General features: G+C 35.3%; 1 protein-coding gene across 1 annotated transcript; it reads right to left on the bottom strand.

The window, feature by feature from the left end:
• Positions 1–334: 334 nt before the first annotated feature.
• LOC136811465 (methylcrotonoyl-CoA carboxylase subunit alpha, mitochondrial-like) lies at positions 335–22,845 on the bottom strand. Its single transcript, XM_067068077.1, has 22 exons — positions 22,666–22,845; positions 10,887–10,936; positions 10,199–10,335; positions 9,408–9,503; positions 8,735–8,856; positions 8,410–8,514; positions 8,130–8,172; positions 7,271–7,392; positions 6,981–7,092; positions 6,712–6,793; positions 5,680–5,747; positions 5,270–5,424; positions 4,841–4,929; positions 4,170–4,279; positions 3,825–3,917; positions 3,399–3,519; positions 3,021–3,107; positions 2,305–2,489; positions 1,973–2,083; positions 1,342–1,413; positions 894–995; positions 335–521 (listed from the first exon to the last, which is right to left on the bottom strand). The coding sequence occupies exons 1-22, from the start codon at positions 22,722–22,724 to the stop codon at positions 510–512; spliced, it is 2,133 nt and encodes a 710-aa protein (XP_066924178.1). The 5' UTR covers positions 22,725–22,845; the 3' UTR covers positions 335–509.
• Between the last annotated feature and the right edge of the window lie 798 nt (positions 22,846–23,643).

Consider the following 23,643-nt stretch of genomic DNA (forward strand, 5'->3'; position numbering starts at 1 on the left):
ATCAAGCCTGTTAATATATTGAGAAAGCCAGTGATTATAAAAACATCGAGATATTTGAGAATATTGTATATTTTGTTAAAAAGCTTTCACGGGATCAAATTTCATTTTTTCAGAGCGAGAAACAAAAAATAATTTATCAGAAGTGATATGAGATGTCATTAGATGCATCTTGGTATCAGGAGTTTATCAAAGTCAATATGGATAAGAAGCTGATGTGTGAATTTTGAATACACCCCTAACCCGAGGTATATTTTGCATAATAAAGATGCGAAGCCCACAGCCCTTACAAGGACCACTCAGCGAGACCAAATTGCAATGAAATAACAACAACAGAGGCTTTCTCTTTTATTTTTCGTATAAAGTTAAAAAAAATGGTCTATTCATTATTTATCATTTCTAAAAATTCAGGCATTTTATAGTATACCTAGATACTAGGTGAAAGAAACAAAAAGGAAAAGAACAATAAATAAATTTGATTCGTTGTGTGTGATTTCACATGGTCAACCTGGTCATTCGTCACCCTAAGAAGAAATATATAGAATATATTAATATCTGATAGATCCAATGTTTTAGTTTGAATTACAGAAAGATTTGGATTATAGATGTTCAAATTAGAGAGATTAGAGTATCAAATGGCTAGAAATTTCAGTAGTAGTTTCAACTGGTTTCACCAAGCTTTCATGAAAAAATACATTTGAAATTTACACGGGCTCTCCGTATGTAAAGAATAGCAACAATGAATGATACATGGGTTTCAACAAAGAAATTCGTATCTTGTAAAGATACGATCAAATGGGAAAGCTTGCGTAAATATACCCAGTGTCAAAAAAGTTACTCCACCACAAAAAAATACATATAATTTAAAAAATGTTCTATTGTTGGGCTATGCTTACATGTTCCTTGATTTTGAGGACTTCGTCATTTTGGTTGACCATTTGACTGGCATCGACAAATACTTCTTCTACGACACCATCGTGTGGTGCTACAATATTATGCTGAGATGAAAAAATATATCTCAATTGAAATGCAAGTGAAAGGTATTGCGAGATTTTGTAGCAAACAGAGTTCAAAGTAGACGTATTCAATATTGACAATACTGTAATGCAAAACCTATTAAATTCAGATCGTTTTTCCAAATATTTGATAAACAATTATTGCTGAAATCAAAAGCCTTATCTGAGTTTACTAAGAAAGAAGCCCTATGTTAGTGTCAAGGAGATATAAGTTTAATATTTTTAATAATTGGACTACATATATCTTATTTAATATTTCTTTCAGTTTTTCTTCTGGGTTTCAATATATGGGAACATAACAACTAAAAATATGAATTCGAAAGCTTACTTCTAGCTTCATAGCATAGATGACAGCTACAGTATCTCCTGCTTTAACTTCTTCCCCTACTTTCGCACGCACCTAGAGAGAGAGAGAGAAGAGAAAATGAGAGTAGGCTACTATGCTAAGAAAAAGGCTAATGCAATAATGATGCTGCTAGGTAAGAAGTCGTGTGTAGATAAATAGAATCAGATTTTCAGCCGCTATCTAGAACTTCAATTAATTTTGATAGAAATTGATTGCTTGAGAAATTTGTCATGATCAAACTTTAATAGTCAGCTTAAGGTAGAAATTGCATCGAATGAGATAAAAATAAAAAACTTTCAATGTAACAGTAGAGGAAACTCTAAATAAAATAAATTCTATCATCGCTGGTGTTGAAGCTGCTAGAGAATTGAAAATAGGATAATATCATCATAATATGATATTATTCGGACCAGCGTACTGAGTGCTAAGTATCAGTTTTCTCATAATACCCTCGCAAATTCCTCTGTTCATTGCTTTAAAATGTGTCTGCCATGTATGTTAACCAGAGAGTACTAATAGGTTCGATGCCTTTGGTAAATATCTCTCAAAGAACATCTTCGACTCAGAAATGACAGACATTTGTATGTAAGAGAATTTAATTAAAAGAGCATACCTCCATAATGGTTCCAGTCATGGGTGCAATGATACCACCTTGCGGTAGAGCGGCTTCGATCGTCTCTAATACAAACTTAGGTCGCTGTTTTTGGACTTGGAAATGTGTGTCCTATATAGACAGAATATTCAAAGAATGCAAAAGATTGACTTTTATTTGACGAGTTCCATATTGGGTCAAGTTGTAGGTCCCCTAAGATTTTTAATTGCTACGTAACGACAATCGGAAAAAATGTCCTACGTCGAGGTTTACAGAGGATGATTCTTCAGCCGCTACTTTAAAGGAAGAAACTTTCGCCAACCCAAAAAATCGCGAAAGGGATAAGACTAGACCTTTGTGAAAACATGTAGTCCACCGTCGTGCGTTACAAAACTATATCGTTCCCGTTGTCCGTTGATTGTGACATTTGCTATCGTTTGATTCTCGCTCGTTTCCAGGTTCCCACTGCAAACAAATTCTTCATCGCCAACTTTGATAGATACGTGGCCATCAGAATAAGTTACGTCCAACGTCAAATCTGAAGCAGGAGTAAGATAATGGAATACTTTTCATGCTCTTGGTAAAGTTGGTAATAGCTCAAAGTTTCAAATGAAAAATTACGAAAACTTCAATAAGCAAAACTCGCTGAAAACGTAAGTTGGTCTAATGTCGACATCCCTAATCTAATTCCGACACCCATCTTACACATAGGATTAAAAGGTAGGTCGAAATCACTGATTGGAAAAATATTTTTCCTCTCTGACCGCTAATTAGCAACCGGCGATTCCAGCCTTCCTGTTATTCACAGCTCTATAAAAGAAGGGTGTCGGATTTAGATGACGGATGTCGACATTAGACAAACTTACGGTATATAATACATATAAAACGAATTTCGTATGCCATTCTTGGGAACCAATCATTATAATGTCCGAGAGAGTGTAAAAAGAAGCTACAAGAACGAACCTAGCGTAGTGATTTCCTAGAATATTCTAATATTTTTAGTTTATTTTCTAGGCCAGTTCCCCTGATGGGATGGTTCATCTCTCTCTCTCTCTCTCTCAGAACGAACCTTGGTCTCCATCTTTGATTTGAATTGATTGGTGTTCATTGACATTCACTCGGTACGATGAAAAGTTATTCATTGGCGAATGTGTATCTAAAATGGAATGAAAAAATTCTTTATGGATTTGGCGACTCTCCACTTTCGATAGTTATCTATCCGATTGCTCCATTTACACTCGATCCTTCAGCAGAGAGCCAACAAGTACTATTTTGAAAATTTGATATTACATACGGTCTTGTGCTTTGTAACCGAATGCTCTGCCTTTACGGTGTTCTCTACCAAAAAGCGTAAGTTTTCGCGAGTGTGCTGGAGTGTGTAAGAAAAAGTCCTATCCTCCTAATCTTAATAATAGTAAACTCGATTAGAACAGTTAAATAAACGGACCTGAGAGGCGACTTTTTTGTGCTAAAGTATTTTGTTCATCGAGTATAAGGGCGAATCCGGCTTGTGCTAATTGATGTCCATTCAATCCTCCTCTTTTTGGGAAGAGCTCGTCATTATGTTCCTAGAAAAAATATGAATTTTACTTTCAATGCAAAAAATAGAATTTAAGTTGCAGAAAAATGAATTATTGTCGTAGGTCATTTTCCAGTGGAAAAGCTGAGAATTGTTCTTAAATATTTGTTCCTTAAATACCGATAGGATTCAAACTAATAAGAGAAGAGCCTTTAAGAGTTAGCCTGTACCAAACTCGTGAAAACTCGCGGAAAACACGCACAGTACGCCATACTCCACTGCAGAGGCAATAACAATATTACACGTGGTCTTACAGGCTAATTCAAGGTAAACAATGCAACAGAGATATCGTACTTGAATAAAGTCTGTGTGAACATCGGCCGTTACAAAAGCAGGGTGCGATGCTAAATCTTTCAGGAACTTTAAGTTGGTGCTCAAACCGACAACCTGGAAAAAATTAGGATGGTTAGACTTAACACAATAGACTCAAGTTAAAAGTCATTCGTACTATGTAAAAAAATCAAAAAGGGTAGATTGAACCAAATCTCAATTTTTTGAAACTATGAACTTGGACTACTACAAAAAAAATGCTAAATGTTATTTTTTCTTGATTGTTACTGTATTAAAATGATAACAGCAAGATCTTTATCCATCAGTTTTTTTAAGTTCTTTAGAACCTTTTGCATGACTGATACTTACATGATATTCAGAGAGTTTTCTATACAACTTCTTCAGAGCGGTCGCTCTATCTTCATCCCACACAACAAGTTTAGCGATCATTGGATCGTAATACTGGCTCACTTCGTCTCCTAGAAGGAAGAAATTTTGAAGAATGTTAAACACAAAATGTCTTGCCTCCCATTCCCTTTCTGTTTTCTCATATAAAATGGAAGCCTTATATATGTAATGAAATACTTATAAGAGACTGCACTGAGTTCTAAGTGTATTTTTATTAAATTTGCCTATGAATTGATGCCTAATATGATGCTTCAAGCCAAAATCTGTCTGTTCTTAATCCAGTATTTTGAAGGGATATTTTGCATTTTTGGGCTAAAAATAAATTTTGACTTCTCCATTCTACCTGACAAAACCTCCATATTTATCAACGTAAGTAGTTACAATTTTTTTCACACTTAGTAAGCAAGATCGTGATAGGTCAATTTTTGGCTTTCAAAAATAGATTTCGGTCTAAATCAAACAAGCTATTGACAAGTTATCTTCCAAAAATGAAATGTTGTTTAATAGCTTGTTTGGTTTACAAGGAAACTTCCGAATTTTTTTGTTTAGCTATTTTTGAAAGCCACGATCTTGCTCACACAGTGTGAAAAAATTAAGGCATAAAAAAAGGAAAGTACTGATTGAAGAAATACCTTGGCGAACACCAGTTTCAATACGAACATCAGACGAAGGCAAAGGTGTAGAGAGGTAGTGTAATTTACCGGTGCCTGGTAAAAAGTCACTGAAAAAAAAAATCATTTCATTTAAATCTGAATTTATTGAAGAAAATTGACAGTGATTCTTTCAATTGTTTCTGACATTGAGGAAGTGATTTCTTGTTGTCAAGTTTACAATTTTAGGAACTTGTATCAATACACAATATAAGAACTGTCCTTATCAATCATGTTTCATGTTCTCAACAGAAGAAAAAATGAAATTCCCCCTCCCGTGGTGCGCATGCACCAAGTTGAGAAAAATACTTTTATTAGTTCTACAAGAAAGGCCCGCCTCCTTTTTATATCATGAAGAAATATATATCTTAAAAATGTTTTACTAAAATTTAACAAAAAACCAGCTCTTACCTATCAGGATCTTCAGCATAAATCCTTGCTTCAAAAGAGTGCCCTTTAATTTCGAGGTCTTCTTGTGTGAAAGGGAGTCGTTCACCAGCTGCTGCTCGTAATTGTAATTCCACCAAATCAACGCCGGTAATCATCTCACTGACCGGATGTTCAACCTGTGTAAAGGAGAATGGAAAATTGTTTAAAAGTTTACTATGGAAATTTTTAACAAAGAAACAAAAGAAAACTATAGTCAACTATAGCTGTAGTAATCAACATACTGGACACATCGAGTACGTCACTAAATATAGTCAAATATGCACCACAAAATTATAAACAATGATTAATTCTGATATGATACTATAATGACATGGCCTAGTAATTGAAATTTTGCAAAAATCCCTTATCATATGCAAATATGAAATAAATACCTGCAAGCGAGTATTCATTTCCATGAAAAAGAAATTTTGCTCCTTGTCCATAATGAATTCGACAGTACCTTTCATAGAAGAGGAAAATGCTTTTGATTGGTCTGATAAAAGATTTCAAAATAATTTTAAATTCGAACATTATTAAAGTCTATTCACGATAAGTGTGCACTCTTTTTTCATTTACCTATAACTTTTGAAGGAGTTCTTCAATCTTTATAAATTTAGTATCATTGGAAAGATATTACTGAGTGGAACAATTTAAAATAAAAAAGTCTTTGAAAAAATTCTAAAAATGAAGATGAAAATGAAGAAGAAAAAAATGAAGATCTTGTAGAGAAGTGCTATAACTTTCATTTTCACTGGAGTGAATCCTTGATTATCGAACGTCATCACTGTGAAAAGATTTCTCAAAAATAATCATTCAGTCAAAAGATATCAAACAAAGTTATAAGCTGATTGACGTCTAAAAACGCTGTTTTCTGCTGTTTTCTGCTATTTTTTGGGGTCAATCACTTATTAACTTTGTATCATAACTTTATATTGAATAAATATTTTAGTGAAATTTCTTCACAGTGATGACATCCTAAGATCAAAGAATCTCTCCAGAGAAAATGAAAGTTATAGCACTTCTCTAAAAGATCTTCATTTTTTTCTTCTTCATTTTCATCTTCGTTTTTAGAATTTTTTTAAAAACTTTTTCATTTCAAATTGTTCCACTCACAAATATCTCTCCAACGATACCAAATTTATAAAGATTGAAGAATTCCTTTCAAAGTTATAGGTAAAAGAAAAAAGAGTGCACACTTATCGTGAATAGACTTTAGTCAATGTTTAAAGTAAACTTTTCGTATCAAAGGATACATTATTACAGAAAAACTAAATCTCTTTAAATTTAGTTGAACTTAGCGATTAAAATGCATTCACTTATAACTCTGACTGAGAGGTAATCAATCTAAAAAAGACATTTTTGAACACTGTCTGAAAGTCTGAAAGTTAAATAAAATTTTAGGAAAAAACCAGTTTGTAATTCACCTGCTCCAACATAATTGACAGCTTTCGCAGCCCGGACTGCAGCTTCACCAATTTCTTTGCGTACTTGATCAGACAAGCCAGGCTAAAAAAACAAAAAAACATAGAAAAAATATAAATGACTGAATTCATAGCGCACTAGTATTTTAGACGGAAGTGATATAATCAAATCCTTTCCCTGAATCAAAAAAAATCCAGACACTGCCTTACAAAAAACTTGTATTGTTGAAGAGCCTCTGACGCAAAGAAAGATGAAGATTTTATCAACTTACCGCAGGTGCTTCTTCAATAATCTTTTGATGCCTCCTTTGTACACTGCAATCTCTTTCAAATAAATAGACTGTGTTTCCGTATCTATCAGCAAAAACTTGAACTTCTACGTGCCTAAAATGAAAGACAACCTTTCAAATAAACAAGAGATAGAACAAAAGAGAGAAATAAATAAAATGGTTCGTATTTTATGGTCATTGGGTGTCTGTCATAAAAGGCTAAGAAAAGAGTTTATAACAGAATACTAAGATACTAGAACATTAGAGCCTGAGTTATCAATAAACTCTACTACCTTGGGCGTTCTACAAATTTCTCAACCAAAAATTTGTCATCATCAAATGCTTTTAGTGATTCATTTTTTGCTGACTCAAGTTGAGCTTCAAAGTCTTCAGGCTTGGTCACGATTCTCATTCCCTGGAGAAGAAAGTTATCAAAAAAAGTCATTGAAAATTTAAATCTTATTTGTACAAGATCAAATATGTTAATATTATCATCACGGCTAGTACTGATGCTGAAAAAAATCCCTCCTAAGTGCGTTTTAACTTTAAGCAATGAGTGTTTATTAGTTTGGTGAATAAACTTTTATATTTTTTTTTTTTATAAGTGATTTTAAGCTACAAGGAGTTTTTAGATCCACACTTGTCAAAAGCTGCTTCCATACATTCCATACAATGTTTTTAGCTTGCTCCACTAATGTGTTTAATCAGAAAGGGCATTCTTATTAAAATTATACCTAGACAAAATATGCCGTCAAGTTCTCGATAATGTGAAAATCTCTAATCATGTATGGGAGAAGAGTAAAAATGGAAATTCACAAAGGGGTGGGCCCCTCAAACTGTGAATTAATTTCTTTTTCTTTTTAATTTGATTGTCCTTTTAAACCACCTTCAACATGCAAAGGACTACTTACCTCGTTCAGCAACAGCTTTAACCGGAGTACGACCCCGGGTATCAGCTAGTTTAATTTAATTCCTATTCCACTGCAGAGTTTAGATGAAAACAACACTTCTAGTTTGCTCAGAATCACAATTTAAACTTGTACACTTTTTGAATCACTTCTAAATGTATATTGTGAATGTCAGTGTATAAGGCAAAAGATTTTCTTGAAGGAAAAAGTTATGTAAATTGTTGATCAAAGTGAATAAAAATACCTTGCCACCGCCACCTCTAACTGCCTTCAGCATAACAGGGTACCTATTAGGGATAAGATGCGGAAAGTTGAATGATGAAACAAAGGATGAAACAGTTTAACTCAAAGTAGCTAAGAAATTTGACCAGTTGTTTTGTTGATTTTTCTCTTTCTAGTAGAAAGATTTTATGAGATACTATACTAGGCTTTATTTATATCCCTCCTTGAGGAAGAAGAAGAACAAAAATAATGAATATTGTATTTTAATTGTATTTCAATCTTTGTATTTTGATGAAATTTACCCAATTTTTTCTGCTTCACTTTTCAATGTTTCAATGCTTTGGTCTTCACCATGGTAACCTTTGATTACAGGAACTCCAGCACTTTCCATGATGTATTTTGAAGTACTGAAGAAAATGTGAAGAAAAATAATATATAATATCCACTGAAACAATGAGAGAAAGGCGCCGAGTTTATTACAGAAATAGCAACCAAACAAATTTTACATGAATTTCCCCAGCTGGAACACAACGTTGTTTCAACGTTTATTTAACGTTATATGGACGTTGTGAACGTTAGATAAACGTTGAAACAACGTTGTGTGCCAGGTGGGTCATTGTAGCTTACCTTTTAATTCCCATATCTCTGATAGCAGAAGATGGCGGACCAACAAAGATAATGCCTTCATCCTCACAAAGATTCGCAAATTCTGGTTTTTCTGATAAAAACCCATAACCTGGATGGACAGCCTTAAAAATGAAATTGCTTAATTTTAAGATGTGTTAGCTTTAATGGTGCTAACAAATATAATATGTAACAAGAACAGATAGATTATTAGTGTAGACTTGGTTATTTTTTACTTTTAGATTGAGCTTTTTTTTGCATTTCCCTTGACTATTTCTATCGGTTTGAGAGTCCCTGAGGCAAAAAAAAAGAAAACTAATGAAAGGTTTTGGATTTGAGCACTTTAGCCAATACACATACATAAAGGATTACTGAGGGGAATGTCAAAAAAGATTGCAGCCCTTCTTTACTTTTGGCTGTTCAAGGTCTCATTTGTTAAGAGAATTAGCAAAGTAGTGCTGTCAAAGTGGTTAAGTCATAATATGAGAGTTCTGATGATATTTAATCCTCTTTGTAGGGGCTCTGTAATTTGAAGATAATCGTTTAATGAACTGGGACCTGAAACATTCTGAAAGGTGGGTGGACATACATCTTAGGGGGGGGCCTAAATTTGGCAGGGGGACCTATTATTACCCTAGTCGGATATTTGGCAGGGGGAGCCATGATTTTTCATTACCTGTGCACCACTTTTCTTTGCAACATTAATGATCTTCTCCATTCGTAAATAACTATCAACAGCTGGTGAAGGCCCGATATGGAAAGCTTCATCTGCCTGTAATGAATCAAATGTAATCAAACAAATATGAAATTATATGTTAACAGAATTTCAAAAACAGCTATTTCATCTTAAAAAAAGAGTAAAATTGGAAACAGGAAAAGGACATTTCTTTAGTAATACCATAAAATGTTATAATAGTGTTTTTCTTGAAAAAACTTGTTTATTTGAGAATTAGTGGAACTTTTTTTAATCTTCTAAAAAAACATTCTACATTTGAAACATTTGGTTGAAAATGACAGTGATGAGTTTTTTTACTTGTTGACAATTAAATGTACGATCTTAAATCATCTCATACTTTTGAAGGAATAGTAGCCTGAAAACCTGGCAATAAAAACAGTTTTCTGGATCCTGTGTTTTTTATTAATTTGTTTTACAATGTTTTGATCACCAGAGCTAAGAGAGCTAAGATTTCTTTGCTCCTATTATTGGTTTGAGATAAATTTATTGAGGAAAAAATTATTTTATGATTGTAATGACATTTGGGAATTCTTATCAACATTTTTTAGAAATTGAGAGCAAGACGTTTTTCCAACGAAAGGTTTTGTAGTTGCTACACTTCTGGAAACATAAAGATACTGATTAAAAGGTGGTTAAGAATCATATTCTGGCTGTCCTTAATGCCCTTAGATTAAAAAAGTGAGACATAGACAAGTCCTGGCTACAGTCTTACAAAGAAAAAGATTAAATACCATATTAGCATGAAGAGATTTTTGGTCAGCATCACTGTAGCATGTTACGCTTTGTATTCCCATTCTTTTTGCAGATTGCATAATACGACACGCAATTTCACCTCTGTTGGCAATGAGTAGTTTATCGATGGGTTGCACTTAATGAAAAATATAGTGTGAAATAATTTGTTTCATAGTGCGGAAAGGGGTCTGATCCCCCCTTCTTAAATGATCCCCCCCTTCTTGACATCCCCCAACCTTTAAAAATGCCTATCCCCCAAGGGTTTTGGGCTAAATTTTTTATGGTAAAAAGGGAGGGGAAACAGTAAAGAAAAATTAAGTCTGGCAAATAGAATACCACTTTTTAGTGAAAATAAAGAACTTCCTTTCATGCAGACCAAATTTCATAACAGTGCTGGAAAATAATCTACAATATATGTAAGCCCCCCCTTCTTAAACGATCCCCCCTCCTTGCTATCCCCCCTTTTTAATGAAAATTTCTGATCCCCCCCTTCTTCACTTTTTTGGAAGGTGTCATCCCCCCCCCCTTAAGAAAGGGGGGGGGTTCGAACTATGTGTTTACTTTGAACAATTGACAACCACTCATAGGTGTGTAATAAAATAAAAATTCATACTATGAAATTGAGATTAGACAGACAGTAATAAAGATAAATAGTCATAAAACCCATAATCAATGTACAATTGTTACCTTTAAGTTCAGAGCTTTGTCCATGAATCAGTTTCTTTGATGATGACAACCTTAAAATCGAAATAAATGAACACAAATTTACCTTATGATAAGTCCCACGAGTTTACATCTTTTAACATAGTTTGTGTCTGTTTTAATAAGCTTCTTACGATTTCTTTCAGTTTAAAAGGTCTTTATATTCTTAAACCAAATATTGTCTTATTTGTACCACAGCGCCACATTCATGGACTCAGTGCCAAATTCTGTATTGTATATTTATTTATTTTTAATTATTTTAATAGGGATATAAAGAACCATTGTATCAGGGGGGGGGGGTCAAGCAGTTAGTACAAGACATCATGCCTACTAAGTGATTCTTTGGAGGAAAGAGGCCACACCACCACCCTTTGACAGTTAGTATGAAATATACTAAGTGATTTCAAAGGAAATTCACTAAGGACCACCCCTTAAAACCTATCAAACGAGAGTGTGATATTTACTTTTTGTCAAACCATGTTCCCAAAATTGTTTTGAAACAGTTATTGATTTGGTATGATGAATTAAAATGAATCAAAAATTTTATTTTAACACAACGCTGTACAGCGATATATGTACAAGAGTTTCAAATAACGAAGTACTTCTCAATTGATACAATAATGAAACACCGTAAACCAAAAACATAAACATAATATGTAGCGTTCAATCAAGGCAGAAAAAAATACTTTTTCATGATTTATAAAGAACAAGATTACGAACTTTTACAATTTCAAAATCGATCTGACTTTTTTCTTTTATTTATCAATCTATAGTTAGGGAATTCCCCTGATATAGTGTTTAACTAAAGGGTAATACCAAACAAACTCCAAAGAAGACTTAAATGTCTTAGGTTCTTTGATTTCTCTTATGGAGGGGGATTTCCCTGATTGCTTTTAGTATTTATTTTTAATATTTTTCTAGAAAAGGTAAAAAAGTAGCACTTAGTATTCATTTGTACTAACTGTTTTCCTAGATTTTTTACTTGACACCACCCTAGCAGTCACTTAGTACCATCAAGTACTAACTGATTTTTGAAAATTTTGTAGGTATACCACCACGGTACTAACCGGCATGATGTCTTATACTAACTGCTTGACCCCCCCGATTGTATTACTCTTTAGTGGATAAGGGGGTCCTTAACAACCCCCATCAAATTATTGAGAAAAGCAGAGTTTCTACACTAAGAAAACCCGTTTTTTTCATATTTACAGGTAGCTTAATGTTACTAGAGACAGAAAAGTCTCACAAGAATGGTCTCAGACCCATGTGTCAATAGTAATAGGGAAGCTAACAAGCTCCAAAACAACCGAAAACATTACTACTTCCCAAAACTGGGGCTGGCTGGAGACCAAAACAAATTATCTTCCTAGATGAGGGCGCCCTTTTTGGATTTATTGTTAAGGCCATCTAGCAGTATAGACTATAACTCCTATATCAAGATAACAGGATTTGCAGTGTGGACCAATTTTACTTTCATTTTCAGTGGTTTCATTTTTGATTTCAAACCAACAACAGCTTGCCCATAGTTACAGGGGTTTGTGCAAAAAGTAAAACATAGAAAATTTTCCAAATCCCACATTTCGATTTTAAAATAATAAAAAATGAAACTTTTCCATGTTTCAAATTTTTTGCACCAATTCTTCAAAATTAAAATATTTCAGATTTTAAGTTCTTTTATTACTTAATGATTTTTTATGGTACTTTGTTGACAATCTAACTCTCGCATTAAATTTCCCCTTTCTTCAAAAAATTGAAGATGAGAAATAGTTTACACCTCAGGATCATGGACTGAACCAAATAAAAGGGGTGTTATGAAGGGTGAGATTAGTCAGCCACCCGTCAGACAAAGCAGTGAAAGGCCACGTGCCCGAAAAGAAGGGCTGTGTGAAATGCAGCAATCTTATTGGTCATTGGTGGAAATTAAATAAACAGTCCGCAAAGGAGCGCAACGAAGCAATCAGTAGAAGAGACCACTTTCGTTTTTGTTGCAGATTTCAATATAAACTTCTCACAGAGATTTCTTGTCAGTATGTTGTGTCAACTTGTCAGCATTGTATTGTTGCAGATGGAAAGATAAAAAAGGTAAGACAAGCTTTCTAATCCTGATATAGGAGTTTAAATCTAGACTGTCTAAAATGGTAGACAGAGTTGCGAAAAGACAAAGGCGCCTGCTGCATCGAGGGTGGTAATGCCAAAATTCCCAAAATGTATCCTCCAACAGAAGGCAAGTTACTCCACTGCAGCGCCCAACGAATGGTGTTTCACTGAATATCAATTATAAGAATATCTATGTGCTTAACTTCAGCAGTAGACTTTGAGTGCTTCATTGAAGACGAGGAAAATGAAAGATAAAATATGTGCAGGTTAATTTCATTTAAATAGGTATGTTTTTATCATTGTTGAAAGTTGGAGAACATTTTACAATGACAGAATTTTTTTACAACCAATTAAAGGCACAATCTGTTACTGCCGTTAGACAGTAGTTTTTGTTATATTAGTTTTGTGTTTCATTTGTATCATAGCATTTGTATTATGTATAGGTATAATTGGTTTATGATCATATTTTAATGTCCCTTATCAGGCAAAATTCCAAGCACTTTTCACACTGGCCGTTTTTTGATCTAGAAATTGAGTTTCAGCCATGCCATTGCTATTATCTGAGATTAGAGTAGATTAGAGTTTATTAATGATATCAAGAATTAAAATGCAACAAAAATAAGTACTTTTCTTTCGTAACATAAACAAAATTATCGTTTACTAGTAACTATAATAGAATACACTTTAACCATGCATGGATAGTGGCCGCGGTTCCACTTTGAAAGTGGTAGGTGTTAGGGTGATAGGGCCGTAGTTTAGTGTCCCTTAATTAGTGTCTAAGGAGGGAGAAAATTTTTGAAAATTAGCCCTTCTAGACTGGTTAAAACAGGTCTTTTTTAAAGCTTACGGCCCCTGATGGAATGAAATGCTTGAAGAACAAAAGGAATGCTTCAAGAACAAAAGAAACAAAGCTTTATTTATTAAAGTAAGATTTCAAAGTAAAAAAGGAGCAAACATTGTGGAATGTACTTTCCACTCGATATTATTCTAACAAATCTGGAGTTTTAAAAGTGATTATAAAGGAAAAATTGATCAGAAAATGGGACATATTTCTAGCGGCCTTCTTCGTAAATCAATAAAACGGTTAATAATTCCACTCTACAATAGAATAAAAAATAAAACTGTAGGTAACAATAAAAAGAATGGCCTTAAAAAAACAAATGTTTTGATATTTTTCTAATGAGCCTTCGATTCGGGGAGTTTCTAAACATCGACCAGAAATGGCGACCAAAACCAGCGACCACGACCGGCGACCAGATAAATTTGGGTTATCGAGTTTACCTGCTCTCTCCACCGTAGAGAACATCCAAATCGAGCCCTAATGTGGCTTTCAAATGAACCACTGAGCACGTGGCTGAGAATTACTCTAGCTAGAGAATACTAAAAGTGACTTTTGACGTTACCAGTCATTTTCTAGACAAAGGAAGGCCAGTTTTAGAGATATCAATCTCATCAATTATTCTATTGTCCTTACATTGTCAAAATAACTTATTGTGATGAAATAATGATCTGATGATCAAATATAAAGCTTCCTAAATAAATTCCAGCAAAAATTTTGCCAATAATTAATTTGATGCCGAAAATACAAAAGGATAGAATTGACACTCTATTCAAGCTCCAAGAGCGTTGAAATGGCTGCTCTACATGTTTTGCATGTGGCTTTATAATCACTGTAGGTGAGACAGGGGTGAGCTTTACTCTTCAATTCGATAAATAAATGATCATAAGAGAAAGACTCTACGGTGGAGAAAGAGGAAAAACTCGATAACCCAAATTTATCTAGTCGCCGGTCGTGGTCGCTGGTCGTGGTCGCCATTTCTGGTCGATGTTTAGAAACTCCCTTCGATTCGAATGTTTTGATGTTGATTTCGTCAAAAGAATGGCAAGAGAGAAAAACACACAAAGAGAGAAGAAAAAATATTATATTGTTGAAAGATATAAAGAATGAGAGAAATTGAGCTTACCTTTGATTATAGAGTAAATAACTTTGACTATTGTTTACTAAGGTTTACTGCCGATATTTTTCCGACTTTTTATGACTCAAAAAAATTTTTTTCTTCAAATATTGAGTTTCAAACTCAATTTAAAATTGAGTTTTCTGGCCGTATAACGGCCACAGAAAAGTGCTTGGAATTTTCACTGCTTATGTATTAATTATATGATAATTATGTATTATTATTAGGAACGTTTTGTCCTTTGTGTATTGTTAACGTTGTGTAAGTCTCGTGGGAGTCTTGTCTACCGTTCTGTATGTTATAAATGTTTGTGTGTAATGTTGGATCACTTAGATTTATACCATTTCTTGCAGTTTCTTGTGTTATTTCATTTGCTATGAGCTTTTCCTTGACTTTGTATTTGTGTTTATTTTATAGCTGTTACTTATCAGAAGAACGCGTTTGAGAACCAAATCACCCTAAATGTCTCTGTTCATGAGTTTGGCCATTGGCATTTATACAATCTGCTTACATTTATAATGTTTGCTATATCATCTAGGCAAAAAAACTGATTACAACAGCATGTCCTAACTGAATAATGCTCTTAATCATGTAGTAAATTGTTAACGTTCATATTCTTCTTATCGTTATAGGCTAGTATATATTAACATTAGCATTTGGTGTGGCTGTGGGGCTTTTATATTATTCAGCGTTATTGACTTTTCATGGTAGCAGAAAGTGGTTCAAAATGGCATCATCAGAAAGTTTTCAAAAGCCCCCAGCCTTTGGAGATGACAAACCTTATACGAGATATGTGGAAGAATTGCGTGCTTGGACTTATGTCACAAACCTTGCCAAGAAGAAGCAAGGATTAGCGGTAGCGTTGTCTCTACCAGAGGATGACAAATCCCAAATAAGAGACAAAGTATTCAATGAAGTTGATCTTGATGATCTAAAAAAAGACGATGGCGTAGAAACTTTGATAGCGTTCTTTGATACAGTGTTTAAAAAAGATGAGTTGGCGGAAGTGTACGAATATTACTTCAATTTCGATCGATATAAGAAAGTTGAAGGCGAAACAATGGATACGTACATACTTGAATTCGAGAAGCGTTACAATAAAACAAAAAAATTCAAAATGGAGTTGCCAGAAAGTGTCCTGGCATTTAAACTACTTGAGAACTCAGGGTTGCTAAATAATGATCGTCTTATGGTTCTGACAGGAGTTAATTATAATGAACACACCACGTTATATAACAAATGAAAAACTCATTGAAAAAGTTCTTTGGACAACAAGCAAAACCCATCGCAAACCGAACCATCTAAAAGCATCAAATTGGATATCCATGAATCGAACCAGGAGGAAGCTAACATCACTTTCAAACAGAAATTTCCAAATCGCGGTCGTGGCAGAGGACGAGGCAGAGGACGTTTCACCAACTACCAAAACAGACCGTTCAACAGAGGAAGAGGTCAATCCACCAGTCGCAAAACGAACCCATTGGATGGTGATGGAAACATACTCCGCTGTATGGCATGCGATTCAACATTACATTTCGTGAAAGATTGCCCTCATGCTTATGAAAATCTTGAACATTCATTCTACATAGAGACTGAACAATTTGCTCTGTTTACGGGCCAAATAATGATGAAATGACAGTGTTGTTAACAAGAATCTACCAATGCTGCCGTTCTCGACAGTGGATGCTCGTCGACAGTTTCTGGACAAGATTGGATAGAGTGTTTTATCGACTCACTAAGTGACAGTGAAAAAAGTGAGATTATTTACAAAGATAGTGAAACTATTTACAAGTTTGGAGGTGGTGAACGACTCAAATCAAAAGGTAAAGCATTGTTGCCCTGCTACCTTGCCGGACAAAGATGCACCATTGAAACAGATATTATTGATAGTGATATTCCGATGCTTTTAAGTAAAAATGCAATGAAAAAAGCAGGAATGAAACTTGATTTGGTGAACGATAAAGCTGAAATTTACGGAAATGTTGTTAACCTACAAAGTACATCAGCAGGCCATTATTGCATCCCTTTGAGAGACACATCTATTGACATAGAATGTTGCTTTACCGGTGTCGAAAGCGATAAGGAAATTTCCGCAGTTGTCACAAAACTTCATAAGCAGTTTGCTCATCCGTCCCCGAAACGCTTAAAAGGTTTATTACGAGATGCAGGAGTTCTGTCGCCAGGTTGCTCCAAAGTGATTGATGCTATTTCAGCTGATTGTCAAATTTGTCGTAAATTTAAGAAAACTCCTGCAAGGCCAGTTGTCAGTTTACCATTAGCCACCACCTTCAATGAAGTCGTAGTGATGGATCTCAAGAAGTGGGAAGACGGTAAATACATTCTTCATTTAATCGATGCAGCTACAAGATTCACCATGTCCAGATTTATAAACGATAAAAAGCCGTCGACCATTGTAGATAAAGTCATGCTTATGTGGATCGGATCAGGATTCGGTTGTCCACTGAAATTTCTAGCAGATAACGGTGGTGAATTTGCAAATGAAGAGTATAAGAATATGTGTGCTAACCTTAATATCGAAGTCAGAAACACTGCAGCAGAAAGTCCATGGCAAAATGGATTATGTGAACGTAACCATGCCGTTGTTGATGAATGTTTGCAAAAGGTCCTGGAAGAAAACCCAAAAATGAAACCCGATGTTGCCCTAGTATGGGCAATTCATGCAAAAAACTGTTTACAAATGAACTCTGGCTACAGTTCCTATCAGCTTTTGTTTGGACAAAATCCTAATCTTCCATCCGTGATCGTCGATAAGCCACCAGCTTTAGAGGGTACAACAACATCTGAACGTTTCTATCAACATCTTAACAGTCTACACTCAGGGAGACGTGCATTTATACAAGCTGAATCATCAGAGCGAATCAGGCGTGCATTGCGACATCAGTTACGAAGCCATAGCGAAATTTTCGAAGTCGGTGATGCTGTATACTACAAACGAGAGTCTAGCAACAAATGGAAAGGTCCTGGAAAAGTTATTGGTCAGGACGGAAAAACTATCTTTGTCCGCCATGGAAGTGTTTATGTAAGAGTTCCCAGTTGTCGAATCCTCAAAGTCGGAGAAGAATTCAACCCAAATCCAAACAGTAATCCAACCAAACGTATTAACTCCAAAGTTACAGTCCCAACAGCATGTGACAAATCGGAAATCATCGATACCGGATCTACAGAACCGATTGACAGCCCAGTGACAATTCAGTATGAAGATGATGCTCCTATACCACCCACCTCAGATCAAACACATGTAGTACCACCACCAATGCCTGCAGCTGTATCAGAAACAGTCAGAAAGACAACTTTTTCCTAGACTACAGGACATTGTGCGTATTAAACAAAATAACTCAGCAGAGGAGGTAAAGCAACAGGAAAGTTTGCATCGTGGTTCAATGTCGAAAATGTAGAAAATGGTGAACATTCATGTCTTGACTTTTCAGCGATTGAATGGGAAAATACCAGTGAAAGTGTCAATTTCAATGCTATATTTCATCCCACAAATGACCAAGAAAGAGAACTTGTCAAAGAAGCTAAAGAAAAAGAGCTTCTTAATTGGAAGTCATTTGACGTATATGAACCGGTTGAATTCGAAAACCAACCCTTGATTTCAACAAGATGGGTAGTGACTGAGAAACAACCCAAACCTAACCTTACAGTTAAAGCTCGACTTGTAGTGAGAGGATTTGAAGAGACATCAGATATACCAAGTGACTCTCCCACAATATCCAAGGACTCTCTTCGCACATGTTTTGCTATTGCCTCTACAAAGCAATGGCCTATCGAAATGATTGATATTAAGTCAGCGTTTTTACAAGGAGAAGACATCCATCGTGAAATCTATGTCAAACCCCCCACTGAAGCAAAAGTAGCTGAGAACCTAGTTTGGAAGCTACGAAAAGTAGTGTATGGGCTCAACGATGCATCCCGTAATTGGTATTTTACGATTCGAGAAACACTACTAAAACTTGGATGCGTACAATCAACCATCGACAAAGCACTGTTCATGTGGCGTGATTCATCTAACCAGCTTGCAGGAATGTTTATCCTACATGTTGATGACTTTTTGTATGCTGGTTCACAGACCTTCTTAAAGACTGTTGTGAAGAAGGTGTGTGAAATTTACAAAGTTGGTTCTAAGGGAACTGATATTTTCAAATACATCGGATTGGAAGTTTCGACCAACCAAAATGAAACAACTTTATCGCAATCGATCTACGTAAAGTCAATGAAGGAGATTCCAATCACGCCATCGAGAAAGTTACGAAAGAACGATAAAGTGACATCCGAAGAGGAAAAACTTTTGAGACAGCAATCGGTCAATTGAATTGGGTCGCAACACAGACACGACCAGATCTTTCATATGACGTTCTTGAACTGAGTATGATAACCAATCGAGCCACAGTAGATCATTTACTTCAAGCGAATAAAGTCATCAGAAAGTTGAAATCTGAAGCGTTACAAATCAAGTTCCCACGTCTTGGAGAACTGAGTAATCTTAAGCTAATGTTATTCAATGATGCATCGTTCGCCAATCTTCCTGACGGAACTTCCAGTACTGGTGGTCGAGTTGTTTTTCTCTTCGGCGAAGGAGATAAATGCTGTCCCATTTCCTGGTCGTCTACAAAGATTAAACGTGTCGTGAGAGCAGCACCCTTGCTGCAGAAACATTGTCACTTGCTGATGGTTTGTGAAAGTGTTTTCGTTATCGGATGTCTTTCTAACAGAATTGATTTACGGTAAATCTGATCAACAGAATCGAATCCCCATAAAGTCATTTGTCGACAACAAATCTCTGGTACAAAATGTTCACTCAACAACTATGGGTATCGGAGAAAAGGCTACGCATTGAAATGGGTGTCATTTATGAAATGATACACGATAATAAAATGTCCATCAAGTGGATCGAAGCTTCGAAGCAATTAGCTGACTCCCTTACGAAACGGGGAGCGTCTTCCAGTAAATTAAATCAAGTTCTTGTTTCTGGAAGGCTACGTCCTCCATGAGAGGATGTTGTTAATGTTATTCGATATTGGTATTTGATATGTTGATTACATGGTGAGATATGTTTTGGTTTATATTGATGAGAATGGTATTTAAATAGTTATGATGATTTTGATTTATTGAAAGTTTCTGGTTCGCGATCGATTATTGATGGATATATTTGTTCCAGTTGATATTGGTTATGTTGAAAATGGACTTTTTATACAATGACCATTGGTCTTTGGTTTTGATATTTGTTTTATTGGTGTGCTTTGCTTGGCTGGCATGATGAAATGTTTTGATAGTATATTTTATTGATCACCTCATAGACAGAGGGGAATCTGTTAACGTTCATATTCTTCTTATCGTTATAGGCTAGTATATATTAACATTAGCATTTGGTGTGGCTGTGGGGCTTTTATATTATTCAGCGTTATTGACTTTTCATAAATTAGGCGGCTATTGAGGTTGCCATCCATTTCAAATAAAAATTTGATAGATCAATTTTCAACCTTTATGAGCACTTTCTTAAAGTAATATTCAGTGAAGTGGACCTTTGATATTTGTTGGTCAGAAAAAGCTATAAATGTTTTCTTTTCTCTTTACAGAATCAAGAAGCCATCAACATCGACAAATTCGACACATTTCCTCATCAGAAACTTTTAAATTATCTGCCATTATGACTTTCTTGAAGTTGTTCCAAAATTAACCAATAGACCTTTTCGCCTTTCAATCCACCATATTGGAACTTATTGAAGAATGTCAGAAAAAAAAACCATTGACCAAAAGATGCATTTTGTCTCAACTTGAGAATTGATCCAATGAAGATGAAAAATTTAGGCAATGCGATTTTTCGGAATGCTGAAAAAACTCTAATTTGGATCTTCCTTAAGGTAAAGAGGTTGGGGCATTTGGGTTAGCAAGGCAAAAATGGCTAAAAAGCTGGTAATATCGTAATCGTAATCTTGAAATATCAAAGTTCTCCATCCACCGCTACACATTCCTTTTAAAGAGTGAAGCTTGTGGTGTGCCCAGTATTTATTTGCTGCGTGGAAGAATGTAATTCCCAGCACACACGACTCCCTCAGCATTGATTGGGGACTAGATGATTCACCAGTTGTTCAAGCGCATCCATTACTATAGGGTAGCGTGAAAATGGGGACAGTCGTGACTATAGGGCAGCAGATCGATTTTCTTGTAATTCGATTAGAATAAATGATGGAAAGGGGAGACAGGGGTTGCTTCACTTAAACAAATCGCAACTATTTATATTGGTGATTTTTTATTCTTATAAAATGTAAATATTAATTTGATTTATTTATGTGATATCAAAGAAAGAAATAATGAAGAGAGATTAAGAAAATTCGTGTGTTTTCTTATTTAAGTCTCTGGTGACTCTTGATACTAGGGTTATTCCATTTCATGCATTAAAAATTTACTTTAGAGGCCATTCCCTTTTGCCGTGACCCTGAGACAGATTCTTTCACTCGTGATAATTTGGTGCGTAATTCATCAAAATCTTTACCTTCATTAACATTATCCGACCGTGACTCTGGGTTAATTTTAGTTCTACTAATTCGTGATTCGCACGACGAGCATTGATTTGTTTGAACTTTTTAAATAAAACCGTGACTCTGGGGAAATTTTCATTTGCTTCGTGATACATAGATGATATCTATCCAAGGGTTGATTTTCAAATCTTTCCTAATAAAGCCGTGACTCTGGGGCAATTTTCATTTGCTTCGTGATATACATAGATGATATCTATCTAAGGGTTGATTTTCGAATCTTTTCTAATAAAGCCGTGACTCTGGGGCAATTTTCATTTGCTTCGTGATGCATAGATGATATCTATCCAAGGGTTGATTTTCGAACCTTTTCTAATAAAGCAGTGACTCTGGGGTAATTTTCATTTGCTTCGTGATACATAGATGATATCTATCCAAGTTTTGATTTTCGAACCTTTTCTAATAAGGCTGTGACTCTGGGGCAATTTTCATTTGCTTCGTGACACATAGATTATATCTATCCAAGTGTTGATTTTCGACTCCGTAGTGATTGAGTTTTTCAAGTAAAATTTCGTGATCAACTGTGTTGAATGCCTTTTGTAGATCAACAAATACACCACAGGCAAACCCACCATTGTCAAGATAGTTTCGGATACGTTTGACAATATTAATGAGTGTATGCTCAGTAGAAGTGAGCCTTACGAAAACCAAATTGTCGAGAGTAGAGACTTATAGCTAAATCTTCATGATGCACCGACAAGCACAGAGACTTAGAATTTTTTTTGAAATTTTTCAATACTTTACCCCGGTTCGAACCTACATGTTTCTGATTACGAAACATATAGTCTATACCACTGGGCTACGACGGCTGCTGAATTTCCGAAATTCAAGGTTATTTATAGAGTGACATATATAGTATATACGGGTGAACAGACCTCACGAGTTAGGCTAACTGTTATGATCGCCATTCCTCCAGGAAGACCCCACACACGGGTGCACACCACCGGGAGAGGGTGCACAGCCGTCTGGGTGCATGTGTTGGGGATGCCTATCCCTAACAAAACGCTGCGCTCGCTTGCACAATATATTGCCCGCGCGCGCCCGCGCGGTGCACTTGAAAGGCCGGTGCTTCATGAAGATTTAGCCATAAGTGAGTAGAGCTAGCCTTTTTTTAAAACTATTTAGGGGCTGAGTTTAAATCTATTCAAAAAATACCTTGATCTGCTCAATGATCTGGCTTTCCTTCCAGCATTTATTACATTTCGCCCAGACATCTTGAAAAATGACTATCTATAAAATATAAAAGAATTTATATGAGTAAAAACTTAGATGCCAGATGCCAGAAAAATCTTTAAAATCTCGTGAGCTCTCTGATTGTTCCGCTCAGCCTCCGCTTTTTATTTTCGTGAAATTGACCTACATCAAATCCACTTTCGATATTTTTTGTACCAGCATTCAATGAACAGCTATGAAACTAACTCTTTTCTAGGCTATCTATTTTTATAATAAGAAAAATAATTATTTTATGAATATTTTACTATCGCAAAGATAGGATTCAAAACTTGTGACTACAAAAAATGCTAGCTGTTCTTACAAAAAAAGCAAAACATTCATAAACACACTAAAAAAGACATTGCAGTGTACATTTTTCGAATGTCAGATTCCATTGAAATTTAACGGGACTTCCTCTGGTTAAGAATAAAGCCCCACTTACATTCTAGAACATAAGATCCTTTGGAAATTATTTTTGCAGAATTTTTTCTTCAAAGACAAAGTAGAAACAATTTTTTGAAACATTATTGAATCCAAAATGCATCTTTCATCTCTATTAAACAATATAAAGAGCTTATTTCTTTGAAATCTTTTTTTGAATGTATCCTCCACGATTCTTATAATGTAGATAGGGCCCCGGGGGGGGTACTACCCTTGTCGACCGACGGGGGTGCTCCGCCAAGGTTCGAAAAATGGACCCTAGGTGGGACTCGAAATTTGCGAAAAAAGTGACCCTGAATGGGACTGAAATACCAAAATTTTCTCAAATTTTCTACTTTTTCTCCAAATTTTCCAAAAATAGGCACCCTAAGAAGGACTGATTTTTCGATTTTGGTGTTTTTGCGACCCTACCTGGGACTCGTGGAGGCTAAAAAAGGTACCCTGACCAGCGGAGCATCCCCGTAACCCATCTTGCCCTAG

This window comes from Clytia hemisphaerica, unplaced genomic scaffold (assembly GCF_902728285.1).
Source record: "Clytia hemisphaerica strain Z4C2 unplaced genomic scaffold, Clytia hemisphaerica genome assembly, whole genome shotgun sequence".
Classification (NCBI taxonomy): domain Eukaryota; kingdom Metazoa; phylum Cnidaria; class Hydrozoa; order Leptothecata; family Clytiidae; genus Clytia; species Clytia hemisphaerica.